Source organism: Pithys albifrons, chromosome 9, assembly GCF_047495875.1.
Source record: "Pithys albifrons albifrons isolate INPA30051 chromosome 9, PitAlb_v1, whole genome shotgun sequence".
NCBI classification, from domain to species: domain Eukaryota; kingdom Metazoa; phylum Chordata; class Aves; order Passeriformes; family Thamnophilidae; genus Pithys; species Pithys albifrons.
In genome coordinates, this window is record NC_092466.1 from 16,922,557 (window position 1) to 16,939,020 (window position 16,464).

Below are 16,464 nucleotides of genomic sequence, written 5' to 3' on the forward strand. Positions count from 1 at the left end.
CCTGTCTACCTCTTTGCCCATTAGTTTGAGAGTCCTCCTTGGATTTCCCTCTGCTGTTATGACTTTATGCTGCCCAAGAGCTTATTGTCATCTCTGTGCTTGGAGAAGAGATTGTAGTGAAATCTTTCCCATTCCTAAAAGACTGATAGAACTGGTTCCAAAGCTGGTCCCCAAAGGAATCCAAAGCTAACTTGGATCTTCAACTCCCTTTCAGTTTGTAAAAGGATGTTTTCCCCAGTTCTGTGTTAACTTGGTTCCTTTGATTTGTTGGGGTTTTTTTTAATATGAAACTTTGCCAAAAGCTTTTAAATGGCCACTGGATACCCTCTATCCACTTGTTGGAGCTCCTTAAGGACATTGATAATAAAGTTAATGAAAGGTGTTTGAATTTTTTCAGGAGCCATTCTGACACTTTCCTGGTAAATTGTATTTATCAATATAGTTAAAAATTTAGTTACATAGAAACATAGAATAGTTACATTACATACTCTGCAATAGTTACATTTAGTCACTTGAGAAACACAGAATAGTCTGGATTGGAAAGGATTTTAAAGATCATCTTGTTCTAGGCCCCCACCACAGGGGAGGACTTCACTATCATAGGCTCTACTACCTTTCCAAAGAAAGAAGTTGATTTCCCTTGTCTAGTTCCAAGAATTACTTCTAACATGCATTTTGTATGTGGAAATCAGGCAACCTGTCAGTCTTCTAGTACAGTTCCCCTTTCAAATGCATTGTCCAGTTCTTGCATATCTGCCTATCAGACTTATGAAACTGAAAAAATAACAATGTGTGTTTGAGAAAAAGGAACCATTTAACAGGGCTGACAGGCTATGCAAGCATTTGTTTCTTTCATTTCAGTTAAAATGTTTGTAATTATCAAATACTTGTTTTAAAGTGGTCTGGTTGCATTTAGGTCCCTCAGCTTGCAACAAATCACTTCTCTTTTTGTATATGTGTAATGAAATGTAGGTGATGTTTATTTTGTATGTTTTGTGTACTTTGACTCATTCTGCTATAAATGAACAAAACTTCCATAAAGTAGATGAAACATGGTAAATTAAATGCTCTATTTCTTGTAGGCAGCAAGTGTATTTATATGTCCAGTTGTAATTCAGGATGTGAGTGTGCTGGGTTAAGTGGGAATAGCCAAATCTATTTGTCTACTAAGCTGCATGTGACTGAGAGCCACAAAATGTCCTCATCTTTGAGTGTTGAGGGAAAGGAATATTTTGAAAGTGAATTCATAGCCAGGAAATAAGACTCCTTGTGATGAACAAATATGTTGTGTCAGTGCTGAACTGTACTGTGCCTGCAGTTGGATTTGAGAAGAGCTCATGGCTGTGTCCAGCAGGCCTGGGCAGCTGCTGTTCTCCCATACCCATGGAGACCCTTCAGCTTCCTTACCAGGGTGCTTGGCCATCAGTGATGGTGAGGGACTCGTTAGGAACTATGTGAGCCACATGCAGCTCAGACTGCAAGTGTGTGCACTGACAGGGCCTAGTGGCATGTCCGTGTCCAAGATTATAAAAAGCTAAATTTATCAAGGGAAAAACATACCAATTTTTTTCTACTCAATTAGGCACATTAAGTGACCTTTTTCAGTCCCTCTTTGTGCAAACAGAGCCTTTCCACTTTGTGACTCAAAATGCAGTATCTGATGATTCTTTCTGGAGGAGAGAAACCATTTTTTCTCATGCTTAATCTTCTGCCATAATTTTGGACAAGAATTTCATGACATTGTCTGTAATGCTTTTATTTTCTGCCTAGAATCAGGCTCAGAAAGTCCTATGGAAGATTCCTCTTCAACAGATCGGTTGCGTTTTGACAGATTTGATATATGTCGGTTGTTAAAACATGGTGCATCTCTTCTTGGATCTGCTGGTGCAGAATTTGAAGTGCAAGATGATAAATCAGGTATATCCTTATGTTTTACTTGCAGACAAGAATACTTACTAATTTGGAAAAGTTTTTTTGTGGCAGTGTTATTAGTCTAGTCAACCATGGATTTTCAGAATGCTAGGAAATAAGAGAAGAAAATATTCCCCAACGTAAGTGCTTTATATTACCTTTCTCAAGTTGAACAATTTTTAGGGGCTGTGTATTGTTTGTTTGTTTTTTTCCCTTGACACAATTGCTGTGTGTACAGAGGGGGAGAAGGGGTGGAAACCTGAAAGAGAGCAGAAAAAGCAATGTTAAGACTTTTGTGTAGTTTCTGTAGACTTTATTAAGAGGGTCAGGAACTATCACCACTTGTTCTTCATTTAAAGAGTGTTCCTGAATAGAGAAGTAGAATGTGGTTTATTTGAAAGTTTAAAGGTTTTAAATAGAGACACATTGCATGAAAAATACTGTGACAGTATTTTTGAAGTTAGAAGGTCAAATACCAGTGCCTGTGTGATGTCTTTTGTTTCAAGTGACATGTCTAATTTTTCTGTAACTTTTTAGCTGAGACTTGGTTTATATCAGTGTAATGGCATTGAATTATTTTAATCTAAGCTGCTTTTTTGCTTTTACCATACATGCCACTTGAACTCCAGTCTGTCTACCAAATTAAGTGATGCTATAGGTATGAACCTGACTGTGTAGCCCTGATTCCCTTCTCCCCTGTGTGTGGTGAGTTCTGTGCAGTGTACACTGAAGATCAGTAGCTCAGCAAGGAGCAGAACCTGTGGCTGCTGGAACTCAAGCAGTGTCCTGTCTCTTAAGCCTGGCTGTTAATTTATTGCTTGCCATCTTTTATGCCAGATTAATAAGGTGTTATACACAGTTCACTCTTCTAATGAAACTCTACACTTGTGTTCATAGAAATCTGATATTTATCCCAGAGTCATATGATTGCATATAAATAACTTTGAAAATGAAAATAAATTAAAAATATAATATAAAACAATAAATCAAATTTTAACCTTTTTAACTTGTGGGAAAATGCACAAGTCTGTTTTTATTTCTGTGTTTTGTAGCAGCTTCCCTTTTCAATGTGCATGGATGTAAAGTAATGTAAATAATCTTTAGAATTAGCAGTCCTTGGCAATTTTTCCCAATCTGGTTTTATGAAAGCAAAAATATTTTGTGGAGAATGGAAGCTGTTTGTATTTGCATGTCAGCTAGATGCTACTTAACAGACTTACTGGTATAGATATAATTAACTATTAATTGCTACTCAGCTTGCTGTACACCCAAAAAATGTACCAGTATTGGTCATCTGCTTAAAAGTTTGTGCCAATATTTGACAAAAAACCAACGAACCTTGCTTGACATGGGAGATGGAGGATAAGACTGTAAAGAGGCTTCAGCACCCTGTGAAAATGATGCTTGTGCTCCAGTTTGCATTGCCATCAGGAGTCAGGTTGGGCAGGAGGAAAGGAGACACTTGCATCTAGTGCATTTCACAAGGAAGAATGTTTCTGGAGAAAATGGGTTCACATTCAACCTTGCTCCATACAGGGTATTGAATTAAATGGCATTTGAGGTGTCTTACAGGTGGTTGTTACTTCCTAGGTCTCTGTTTCCCAACAGAAGATAAAACTTCAGGGGGAAAAGAAACTTTTAAAATAAAGCAAATAAATTTAAAAAACCACCATCCCTGAAAACTCAGACTGCCAAAATTAACAGATCCCACAATGATACATGTGCTCAATATCAATAAAACAGGTCTAATTCTTGAATCAGTCCTTGCTTTTATTTATTTTAGTGTGCTAACTTGTTCGCTTCAAAATGTAGTTTCCTAAAATGTCAAAACTTGGGGTTTTTTTAGGTTTTGATTTGGTTTTTTTGTTTGTTTTGTTTTTTACTTCTGTGGACCACATGATTTAATGAACATCAGGGTGGTATTTTCGGCTTGAAAATTGCTCAGTTCAAGTACTAGTGTATTTAGAGTAGCAGTAAAGGTCTTCTGGGTTATCAGTGTGGTGTGTTTTAAAACATGAGCCAAATTACACAATTTAATTCTGTAAATTTTGACTTTCTTGTGTTATATACATTGAGCAAGTCTTGAATAATGTATCTGGTTGGAAATCTGATGCCTTTTTCTTCTTTTAAAACCTTTTTTTAAGGTGAAATCGATCCTAAAGAGAGGATAGCACGACAGAGGAAACTTCTGCAAAAGAAACTTGGCTTAGATATGGGTGCTGCAATTGGGATGAATACTGAAGATCTCTTCAATGATGAAGACCTGGACTATACCCCTTCTTCAGTTTTACTAGTAAACAAACAACCTGTAGGTAAAACCTTGGGCTCTTTGACTGCAAGGAATAATACAGTGGGTTTGCTTTATTTGAACTTCTGTGGTTATAATATTTGCATTTTAAATATGATTGACATCTAATATGTTATGCTTTGGCCTCCTGAATTGTGATGTCCTATATTTACCTGTTGGGATTATTTGATGTCAAACTGCCTCTCAGAATTTGAAATGGAGGGTTGTGGGAGTTCAGACCAACGTGTGTTAGAGAATTTTTCAAGATCTTGATTGAAAGAGGAATTGACAATGAATTGCTTTTCTTTCAGACTCTTCAGGCTGCTGAGTTAATTGACTCAGAATTTCGAGCTGGTATGAGCAGCAGACAAAAGAATAAAGCCAAAAGAATGGCTAAGCTATTTGCAAAGCAAAGATCCAGAGATGCAGTGGAAGCTAATGAGAAGAGGTATAATAGTGAACTGGTTTGCTTTTATTTCAGTTAAACTGGGATTATGATTTGATTTATCTGTTCAGAAGCTTCCTGAAGTTTTTGCATCTTAATCTTTCATGTGCTAATTGTGCTGATGGTAAAGAGCTCAGTGCAATATTTGGTCCCAGTAAAGCTTTAAGGACGTCGCTTCAGAGGTATCTTGAAATAATGGGATGTTGCTGTTCAAATTTGCAGTTTGCCCCTGTTATTTAATGTAGCTTGAGAGTAATGCATGAAAGTTGGGGGTTAAGATGAACAACAGCTAAAAAATTAAGATAAGAGTTCTGGTGCATGCTGTGTTCCTTACTAGTTTATAATAGCATATTATAAACTACGGTGTTTATTATGAGCAGTGAACAAAATCTGAGATCTCATTTAGGAATTACTGTGTTTTTTGGACAAATCTGAGAAGGATTACTAATTTGGAAAAGCAATTTTGCTATCTCCTCACTGTTTCTTTTTTTTCTTTTTTACACGTAAACTTATCTATCTTGCATATTTCGGTGTTAAACCTCTTTGTTTTGTATTCTTGACACACTTTATTGTGTCTGAAGCTTTCAGCTGTAAAAGTAATTACTTTCCCTAAAGCATTTTTCCAGTTCGTAAACTTATACTTTTTCCTTCTCAGCAATGATAGCACTGATGGGGAACCAGAAGAAAAGAGAAGAAAAGTTGCAAGTGTTGTTATCAACCAGCCTGCTACAGACTCAAAAACATTGGTAGAAAATGTTCAGGAAGAGGTATGTGTATTGTTCTGCTGTTAGCAGCAATGATCATTCATCTTTTTAGCAAAGTAATTTGAAACAAAATTCCTTTATGGTCCCAAAGTCTTTAGACATTTTAGCACTAAGAGAAATGGAATGAAGAATGTCATTGCTGCTGACTTTTATACATAATGAAGCAAAAAAGCTTCAAACTGTGTTTGCAGCACTGAGGAAGAAAACATATTTAATCCATTGCTGGCAATTTGAGACTCCAGTGAATGTGAGTAGGGGTGGCTACAGATGTCAGACCTGGACATTAAACTGTATAACTGCTGAACACGTAGATGGTAGGGTTACAGTGAGCAAGAAATAATTTGACCTAAATGTTCATGTACACTTTATTTAATCTTTGCCCTGCTTAATTGGACTTTAGAATTAAGTTTTATCTTTAAGAGTTAAAGATGTAAACAGTTACCTTAGTCTTAGAAAAACCTGCATGTGTTTCAGTAGACTGAAAAGCTGAAAACTTAGGAAATGCAAAACCAGAATACAAATAGTACACAGAAGTTTGTTTGAGGAGACTTTATCTAGATTAGTCTGCATTTACAAAAGCAGAAATTTCCAGACATAGGTTAGTAATTAAATTTTTATTTGTGGAAAAATGTGATTGGCAAATTAATTTAAAAGATTGATGTTAACTGCAGACTGAATAGCTACGTGTTGCTGGCTGTCTTTCAGTTGCTTTGTGTATGTGATGATGGGAACTTACTAATAATAATATCATTTCCTTTCCACAGCCATGTCAGTTTCCTTGTAGGAAATTTTGGAATAGTGAATATGCTTCTGGTTTTCAAAAATATAGAATGTGTTTTGAAAAGGATAGAGTTTCTTTCTTACTGAATGAATTGACCCAATTTCATGATGTAGTGTGTTTTCAAACTGAGACTTGCCTATTATATTCTTTAAAGCCAAAATTTGTAAATTTAAAGGATCTCTGGGGAAAACAAGAAACTTTGATTAATTTTCTGTCTTAGTATGGTTGCTAAAGAGAGGCTGAATTCCAGAATGTCAAAATTTAATTGGTATAGAGATTATATTACTAACAGAAACTACATAAGCTTTTTAAGCCACTTAGCCAAGTTTATGAGCTGTAGAAGATTTTTCCAATTCTGTCCAGGAATGAAGAAAAATAGTTAAGCTTTTGGTGGGTTTTGCATACCACTTAAATACATGAAGATAATGTAAGAAGTGTTTCTCTGATTCCTTTATCTTTTAATCTCATACTTAAGAATCTTTTGTGCATTCAGGCAAATGAATGGCCTTTGGAAAGCTTTTGTGAAGAGGTGTGCAATGATCTCTTTAACCCTTCTTGGGAGGTAAGTTGTGTGTGCAGTATCTAAGGTGTAACTGTAGACTATAAAAAGAGCTTCAACAGAAGCACAGAAAATTCTAGATGTAGAACTTAAGAGTATTTTGCTAGATATCAAAAATTACATCAACTGTAAATACAGATTACATAGCCAAGATAAATTTGCTTTCAGTGGACTTAAAGGGGAATTGAAGACAGAGGCGTAATGTATGCTTGGGGGGAGTGGGGAAGATGTAAAGCTGTCATTGTAAGTGAGAATTATGGGAGTACTGAAATTCAAGCAAATCTATGGTTAAAAATATTAAGCCATTAAAACAGACTTGGATTCATCAAGAGTTTGAGGAATATTGTGCAAGTCTGTTGCTGAGAGCAGTGGCATATTTGTCTAATGGTAAGCTAGTACAAAAGGGGGAGGAATCAGTCCTTTGGTAACTGCAAAAACTATGTATTTTTTGCTTATTTTCAAGATTCAAAACTGTTCTGCTCACCCTTTTATTCAGTCTTTATACAGTTTTCTACAAACTTTGATAAAAATTTCAGGCAAAACTATGAAGTAGCTGGAAACTATCTTACTTCCTTGAGCAGAAGATAGAAATAACTGTTCTCAACTAACTTAATTTTCTTAAGTTGATCTTTTGAAAGGTTAAATGTTAACAGAAGCACTAATATCCTTATGTATATCTGTAGCACAGTCTCAGTGATGTCAGTATGAGCAGAGACAGCTTGCTCTCAAACTTGGAAACAGATAAATCATATGCAGCTAGCACAATTATTTTAGTCCCAGAAAAAGAGTAATTCTATTTGTGTGGCACGTTTTGCTGCATGTGAGGTAGGAAGCCTCACCTCATTTAAAAGCAGGCTGTTTGCAGTGGAAGACCATGTCCACTTGTCTGGAATGCAGGCATTCCCATGGCTTTCTTAGTACATTTGATATAGGGCACATATCTCTTAATTAAGGAAGTAGATCAGTGCAGAATTGTTATTACATTATGTTCTGGATGAAAAATGGGTTAACCTGCCTGAAAATGCATGTTTAAAATGTTTCTCTGGCAGCGTCTTGCAATGTCTAGAGGTAGTCAGGCTGATTAGTTCAGGCTGCTTGCCTGGCTTACAGACAGATGAAGTTAGGCAAGATGAATCCTACTGCTGGTATTTCCTTTATACATTTTATACATTTGTGTGTCTTGATGGTTTTCTGCTTCTTTTGATTTGTAAAACCTGGGTCATAAGGAGTCTTGGACTAAATAAATTATTGGTGCATGACAATTAGGATTTTAAGACTAGACTCTGGCTGGTTTTTATTTGCTTGCTTATACCTTTAACCAACAGCCACTGAACTGTACACAGGGGATATGTGTGCTACCAAATACTCAGTTCTAGTTGTTACCATCGTGAAATGAAATACAGTAACTTTCTGCTAGCAGTAAGCATGTATATGAAGTGTCTTTAAATAGAGTAAGTTCTGCTCTAACCTATCTAAAGGCCTTTCAACGAAAACCCAGTTCAAAACTCTGCTTTTAAAACTTTGTGTATCCATTGAGGGAGCTTTTATTGAGAAGCCAATTAAATTACTAGGGCAGTTAGGTATCAAAGTACCACAAACAGGAGTGTCTGTAGCACACCTTTCTACTAGTCTTATTTCCAAAACTCTTCCTAGTCTGTTCAGTTGTTCATGTTTGGTGAGAACATGCAAATGCCTATAGTTTGCTTTCCTATATCACTTGCTCACTTATTTTCTAATAGATAGTCAAGCAAGGCAAGTTTGTAAGCTATGCAGAATAATAATTACCAGAAATTTGTTTTGCAGACTCCAGAATATTCAGTAAGGATCCAAACTCTGTTTAAGAAATATAGGCTTGTAGAGAAATATTTGTCTTTAAAAACATAAGAATATTGATTTGCTTTGGCTTATAAACTTAATAACAACAGTAATATCTTCTAGTTTCTCTTTTCTGAAAACTAGTGTCATATAATGTAGTGAGGTAAAAGTAAATCATTGTTGAATATATTACTGCAATTATGAGAACATGTTAGAAAATAGAAGCAATTCTTAATTGGTTAATTTTGGACAGATGAATATTGAAGTGTATGATTTGATCTAATAATTCCCACAAGTCTCATACTAGTTCAGTAGCAGTTGAAGTATCTCTGTTAAGAATACAGTAATACCGTTTCATTTATCTAATCTGGCTTTTACCTTCTGTTCCCTAAAATTTTTTAATTGACCTTTTATTTTACTTTTTTAGGTTCGACATGGTGCAGGTACTGGACTGAGAGAGATACTTAAGGCTCATGGTAAAAGTGGTGGCAAAATGGGAGACAGCTCTTTAGAGGAGGTGAGCTTCTAGTCATATAGACTTAATACATTGCTTAAATGAAGTTTAGAAAACAGACTTCTTAAAATACCTAAACTTTGCACCAGGTGAGTGATTTGGGGGAATATAAACCATGAGACTTGTCTGCTCAGAATCATCTGGATAACATCACTGTATGCACTGATTAAACATTCTTTTTAAAATGCCTATGCAGAAGGCAGTACTTCTGTATAAGCAGCCAATAATATGTTGGTTGTGTATGAAGTTATTAAACACCAGCTTCCATACTAGAAAATAGTATTGCAAGTCACGGTAAGGCTGTGCTGAAACAAAATTGACTAGTTGACTGTGTAACTCTAGTGAACTCTCAGACTACCTTAATTCTGCTTTCTTAAATAGTAATTAATCAGTCTCCTTTATTATGAGAGAGTTTAAATAGACTTTTTAAAAGGAAAACAATTTAAAAAAAAAACCTGACACAGCTTGTTTACCAAGTGAATCTTATCCAGATTAATATTGACTTTACTGTAAAAGCAGCTGGGAGAGCTTGTGGTTTAGAGTGGAAGATTGAGGAGCTGTATATCAATCTACTTCAGCATACTTTGTATATATAGTACAAGCAACAGCATCTATCTCTTCTTTTTTCTATGTGGGAGAGTATTTGTTCCATGGAGACTGCTGGGTAATAATAACACAGGCTGCAATGATAAGATATTTTAAACTATTTCTTAACTATTTGTGGCAGGTGTGTGTACTCCAGCTGCTGTGCATGCTAGATGCTGGGTATAATTCTGTGACGTGTATGGGAATATGAAATCTATAAAATGCTTAAAGTTTTGTTCATTCAAATGACAGTTTTCAGTGGAAGTGTTGATCTGGTAGGCAAACAGTGGAGATGAGAATGATGATGCCTGAGCAGTTGCTTTTATGGCGCTTTTACTCTGCGATTGAAAATTACAGAGTTACTGATCTCTAACAGAGGGCAGAGCTTCAAGACAAGCTTGGTGTAAATTGTTATGTCAAATTTGGAGGAGACATGGCTGAAAAGCAAGTTCCTTTCACTGGGTCTCCCTCAGTGAAGTACTGCTTCATAGTTTACTTATAAACGTGCTTCAAACATATTAATTAACTTGCCTAGGATGAGTTGACGCTGGTCAGGGTGGATTATCTGCATGTCTTTACCTTGTGTGCTGTGTAGGAATGAAATTGTCTGCCCACCTTCCAAGGTGCTCTCCAGCTGTCGTGTTTTAGCCCCAGCTGGCAGCTCAGCCCTACACAGCTGCTTGCTCACTGCTCTCCAGGGGCCCTTGTGCTGGAAGGGGGAGGACAATCAGTAAAAAAACATAAAACTCACGGGTTGAGGTAAAATTACAATTTAGTAAGTGAAACAAAGTAAAGTATTATAATACTAGTATTGATTACAATAACACTAATAATAGTAATAATGAGGAAAGAGTGAATTAAAACCTAAGAGAAACAAGTGCTGCACAGAACAGTTGCTCACCACCCACTGATGCCCAGCCTGGCCCCAAGCGCCAATCAGCCCCTTCTGGGTAACATCTCCGGTTTATATACTGGGCATGATGTTCTGTGGTGTGGAAATATCCCTTTGGCCCATTCAGATCACCTGTCCTGATTGTGCTCCCTCCCTACTTTTTGTGAACCTCCTCACTGGCAGAGCATAAGACACTGAGAAGTCCTTGACTGAAGGTCAGCATGACTTAACAACAACCAAGATGTGTGTTATCAACACTATTCTGATAATGAATCCAAAACACAACACTGTATCAGCTACCGAGAAAATAACCGAACTCTGTTCCAGTCAAAACTGGGACACCAGCCTTTTGGTAAAGCAACTGTGTTTTGTTGTTGGTTTTTGTTTGGTGTTTTTTTAAAACCCAAACTAAAACCAACAAAACACCAAACTAAAACAACAGAAACCAAAACCAACCAGGTTATGATGCAGTAATCCAGGTGAGCTGAGTTAGTGCCAGCTACTTTCCTGTGACTATCTGTCCAAGATCACTGTGTTGAGTCAATTTGACCATCTTGTTGTCATAGCTCTTAGAAATTTTAGCTAAAGCAAGCATATCAGAAAAGCTTTATGAATAAATATAATCAAGGTGTTCAATATTTCTCTTTTTACAGATGATTCAACAACATCAGGAGTGGCTAGAAGACTTGGTCATTAGACTTCTTTGTGTGTTTGCATTAGACAGATTTGGAGACTTTGTTTCAGATGAAGTAAGTTACCTTTGAGTCGTAGATCAGCAGGTTCTGCAGGAGACAATACTGCAGCCGGTTGTCTGTGCTCTGTACAGTGATACTATATGTGCCTGTTGTAACTGCTCACAGATGCTTATTGAAAACTAACTGATACATACATTACACCTTCTTTGTATTTGTTTGGTCATCTGACTCTACTCACCTTGATTTCTTCCTAAGTCAAATTTCATGCAAAATATCTGTTCTATCATTTACTTTTTCCTAGGTGGTAGCACCAGTACGTGAGACTTGTGCTCAGACTTTGGGAGTAGTATTGAAACACATGAATGAGACTGGGGTTCATAAAACCGTGGATGTTCTCCTGAAGCTGCTTACACAGGAACAGTGGGAAGTGAGGCATGGTGGCCTGCTAGGAATAAAGTATGCTTTGGCAGTCCGTCAGGTAATAAACCTCATGACAAATCGCAGAGACCTTTGGATCAAAAAACTGTGCTCCAAGTAGAGGAGGATGTGGTTGAACAGTAGATAGATAAGATAATGCAAGCTTGCTTGCACTGCAGTCTCTTGGGTTATGAGATGTGTGACTGCACTTTTATATCCAGGCTACGATATATAGTGAAGCTATACTGTTGTAGCTTTATAAGTTACTGGCACAAAACCTTATAAGTAGAGGCTGTGCTTGCCTGATTTTGATGATGCTTTCATGTGTGAGGTAACAGAGCTCAGTGCTGAAATAGTTTGGTCTATTTGTGGTGATATTCTGCAAACACTGAGCTTTGAGATGACTTAAAAGTTCAATCAGATGACTAACCTAGGTTTAACTTCATGAATGGTAATTTACAACATTTAGATTATAGTCTTGAATGGGTACCTTCTGTATAAAACAAATGGGTTTATTCACACACTTGGAGTATATCTCAATTATTTGGATCACTTGGTGCTCTTCAAGTTTAAAAATGCTTTTGATCTTTTTGTCAGGACATGATTGACACTTTATTGCCTAAAGTGTTGCCTGCAATAATTGAAGGTCTGCAAGATCTGGATGATGATGTCCGAGCTGTTGCTGCAGCATCTTTAGTACCCGTAGTGGAAAGTCTGGTCCAGCTTCAATCTCAGAAGGTGGCTGAACTGTTTTCCATAAATTCTGATTGGAAAGTTTGCTTTTGGTCAAAGTGAAGAAAATAATGCTGGTTTTCTTCTCCTTTTATATGCTAACCTATTGTTCTCATTTGTGTAGGTGCCTTTTATTCTTAATACCTTGTGGGATGCACTTCTGGAGTTGGATGACTTGACAGCTTCCACAAACAGTATCATGATCCTTCTTTCATCCCTTCTGACTTATCCTCAGGTCCGCAAATGCAGGTAACTTTTTTATTACTATTGCTTCAGTATTACATTTTTGAGTGTCCACTTATTTGCAAATTGGAATAATCAGCTTCTTTCAGATCATGTGCTAGGGAGAGTCTTCATTTAAATCAATATTTTAGCTTTACTCTTGTTTTTCCTTAAAGTGAAGGTTAGGACTTCTATTTTCATTACGTTCATGAAATGCAACAAAAGAATTAAACAACTAGACATGGTTTATATGTGACTTTTTTACCTTCTTTCTCCATTCATTTGGGTATTTTAGGAAAGGATATTGGCTGCACTCATAAACTGGTCCTGCCCACAAACTTCTTTTTTGTCAATAAGGAGCAGACAAACTCCAAACAAGAGACCAGATTGTGTACATTAAAACACATGCATGTACCTGTAGAGCTTTGCTGTTGGAACAGTTCTGAAGAAAGCTACAAACGTGGAAATTCACATCAGTAGTACATCTAGTAATTCTGTGACTGGCTGAAGGCAGTGCTTAGTTCCTTTCTGTTTGGGACTCTGGCAAAGTAAAGGAATTTCATTATAGTATGTTAAATTTTTCATAATACACACGGTAAACTCTCAGCATCTGCCCTTAAGGTAGAAGCTTTATGCATTTTCTTTCCCATCCCATATGATTGGCATTGCTGAAGCTGATTTCATTATTTGTAAAGTCATAACTGCCTAATAGTAAGTTCAAAACAGAAACAGCCCCTCCTTTTTTTCTTAAACAGTTGAACAAAGGCCAAAGTGTAATGTTGGGGGGGAAACATGGTGAAAATAGACACTTGAATTGACTAGTTCTCTATACCAGTAAGAAAAAGCCCTAGTATTTTCCTGAAAAAAATATACCAACTCAAACTTTACATGTTTAAGGTGTAGTAACTTGAGCCTTCTCTTAGTTACCAAGTATATGCAATAATACTTTTTTCTTAAAACTTTTTTTTGATAAAACTTTAGAACTGACGATAAACAAATTTGACTTAGCTCTGCATGTGTTTGGTTTTTCCTCCCTGTCACTGTCTCTACATCTCCCTTTCCTTTAGCATTCAGCAGTCGCTCACAGTTCTGGTCCCGCGCGTGTGGCCATTCCTGCACCACACGATATCTTCTGTGCGCAAAGCAGCTCTGGAGACGTTATTCACCCTGTTGTCTACCCAAGACCAGGTAAGAATTAGTTACTACTGTTTTACTATGGTACCTACTGGAATATGCTTAGTCATATGATATCCTTGTTTCAGAGTTCTTCAACATGGTTGACTCCAATTCTGCAAGACATGTTGAGGCACATATTTCAGTTTTGTATCTTGGAAAGCAACCAAGAAATTCTGGATCTTATTCACAAGGTATTTATGTGACTTACAGAAACACTATATATCTATGTGGTATCCTGCTCTTTCATATCCTCTGTGCAGATAAAGATTAGTGTGTTCATGTTAATTATTTTTTAATTGGGCTGTGTGATGCTTTACCACAGAGAGTTACTGATAGATGGTTCCTACAGCTTATTAGCATACATATGATCTTCTGTAGAACATGTACAAATTTGTCATGATTTCCACTATGGTTCTTTCTTTCCCAAGGTATGGCTGGAACTGTTAAACAAGGCATCTGTACAGTATGTGGTTGCAGCTGCTTGTCCATGGATGGGAGCCTGGCTCTGCTTAATGATGCAGCCATCTCATTTGCCCATTGATTTAAATATGTTGCTAGAAGTAAAAACTAGATCAAAAGTAAGTGCAATGTAACCTCACTAACTGTCCTGAGGAAAGTAGAGAATTGCTTAGCTGTATATGAGAACAAATTCTAAGGGTGTTAGAGGGGAATGGTGGTGTCTTTCTACAACTTTAAATATAAACTGTCTTACAAACCTCAATTCTGCAGAGCAAAAGAGTTCTTGTCAGGTTGTCCATGAGAATAAAGTTCTGCCACATAATGTGTTCTGTGTGAATATGAATAAAATCTTTATTTACATGGTTCCAAAGCCATTTTTTTGCAGGACTGAGCTAAGTCTAAAAGAATTGTGTTATTTCTGAAAACATGCTGGAAGATGTTTCCTTTTTCTTCTGTGTATTTACCAGCTGTATGTTGAGTTGTAATGCTACAGTCAAGGAATATAGCATACATTTAACAGGACTCTAGAATTCTGGTAGTGGAGAGGTGATTTACAAATATTAACTACTTTAAAAAGTCTGTTATCTAAGAGGTACTCTGTCTTAGTCCAACTTTTGTATGGTATCGTGGTTATTGGGAGTGTTGTGGAATATGAATTCACCTTTTTATTATAAACAGACTTACTTTCAACCTCTCCTTTATTCCGTAGGAAAAGGCAAGTGCTAAACTGCGTCAAGGTCAAACCCAGAACAAGGAGGTGATTCAGGAATACATTGCTGGGGCAGACAGCATTGCGGAAGATCCGGCAACCAGGGATTACGTGGTCATGCGTGCTAGGATGATGGCGGCAAAGTCAGTTTACTGGAAATATGAAACAGATACTTTAAAGCATTTTATATAGTGGTTTTGCCAAAATCTAATCATGTAGACTATTTTGACATCCTCATTAATTGCAGAGTAATTGTAACATTGAAGTGTCTGTTCTTTTCCTTTTCAGGTTGCTGGGAGCACTTTGTTGCTGCATTTGTGACCCAGGTGTAAATACTGTTACTCAAGAAATAAAGCCAGCTGAATCTTTAGCTCAGCTACTGCTCTTCCACTTGAATTCTAAATCTGCCTTGCAGAGGATTAGTGTTGCATTAGTAATCTGTGAGTGGGCAGCCTTGCAAAAGGTAGGATGTTTCTACATCAAAAATAAATTTTACTATCTCAGTCCACTGTGTGTTGTGTGCTACTTAGCTTGAATTAAGATTTCAGTTGACAAGCTAAAATGGTATTTATACATCTAAGTACTAAAAGACAATGGAGGAATGCAGTGCTCTGTAGCTAAATGCCAACTGTCAGAACTATGAATCACTAAATGTGTTCACATTTTTTTCCACGAATAAGTCTGTTCTCAAGATGCATGTTATCTAAGGTTGGTCCTTCCTTTTAAAAACTGTCTTTCCTCTATTCACGATCACTTCTAGTGTTAGACTAAAGGTTTTGTTCCTAATCTTTAATATTCTGTGTTATGAATGTTAGTAGTCCTCTGGAAACTGGATTTCTGTAGATAGATTGAGCTGTTTAGTGCCAAAAGGGAACAAAAGGAATTGTGATTACTCAGAAATGCAAATTTACATCTTTTCCTGTTATAGGAGTGTACAACTGTGGCTATTTGTGTGCAACCTCGTTTACTTGGGGTCCTTTCTGAACATCTCTATTACGATGAAATTGCTGTTCCTTTTACCCGAATGCAAAATGAATGTAAACAACTCATCTCATTGTTAGCTGATGCACACATTGACATTGGAAACAGAGTAAACTGCAGTGTATTTACAATAGATCAAGCTAATGAGCTGGTAAGTAGAGGCATGCCTGCCCTTCTTTCAAATCATTCTTGTCTTAAAATATGTTGTGAGCATCATTATTACATAGACAATAACTTTCAAAAATAATGTGCTGACTTTGCATATCTCATGTCAGAGGATGTGTATGGAAACTTACTGTTTGTCCTGTGGTGTTCACAGGCTGAAAAAAAACAAGTGCAGTGCAAGGTACATACTTAGCAGGAGAAAAAAGTGCATGTTCTGATTCCAGGTGTGGATTCCCTATTGAAATCCACACAGAAGAAACCAAAGCAGACTGGAACCCCCTCAAAACCAGTGTCAAAAGACTAGTAAATAAATAGATCTTCTCTGCCCCTGCCTCCAACCTTTTAATCTGCTTAA

General features: G+C 36.8%; 1 protein-coding gene across 2 annotated transcripts in view; it reads left to right on the plus strand.

Annotated features, from left to right (window-relative positions):
• BTAF1 (B-TFIID TATA-box binding protein associated factor 1) overlaps window positions 1–16,464 on the plus strand; it is a 42,422-nt gene that overhangs the window by 11,417 nt on the left and 14,541 nt on the right. Inside the window, exons 4-19 of one of the 2 annotated variants that reach the window (XM_071563386.1) lie at window positions 1,771–1,917; window positions 4,056–4,219; window positions 4,510–4,646; window positions 5,299–5,410; window positions 6,682–6,750; window positions 8,990–9,079; window positions 11,207–11,302; window positions 11,550–11,726; window positions 12,263–12,403; window positions 12,522–12,646; window positions 13,687–13,807; window positions 13,882–13,986; window positions 14,224–14,373; window positions 14,964–15,106; window positions 15,252–15,426; window positions 15,892–16,095. In XM_071563386.1, the coding sequence (XP_071419487.1) occupies window positions 1,771–1,917; window positions 4,056–4,219; window positions 4,510–4,646; window positions 5,299–5,410; window positions 6,682–6,750; window positions 8,990–9,079; window positions 11,207–11,302; window positions 11,550–11,726; window positions 12,263–12,403; window positions 12,522–12,646; window positions 13,687–13,807; window positions 13,882–13,986; window positions 14,224–14,373; window positions 14,964–15,106; window positions 15,252–15,426; window positions 15,892–16,095 (2,156 nt within the window). The remainder of the gene's footprint in view (window positions 1–1,770; window positions 1,918–4,055; window positions 4,220–4,509; window positions 4,647–5,298; window positions 5,411–6,681; window positions 6,751–8,989; window positions 9,080–11,206; window positions 11,303–11,549; window positions 11,727–12,262; window positions 12,404–12,521; window positions 12,647–13,686; window positions 13,808–13,881; window positions 13,987–14,223; window positions 14,374–14,963; window positions 15,107–15,251; window positions 15,427–15,891; window positions 16,096–16,464) is intronic. The other variant, XM_071563388.1, reaches the window with a different exon arrangement.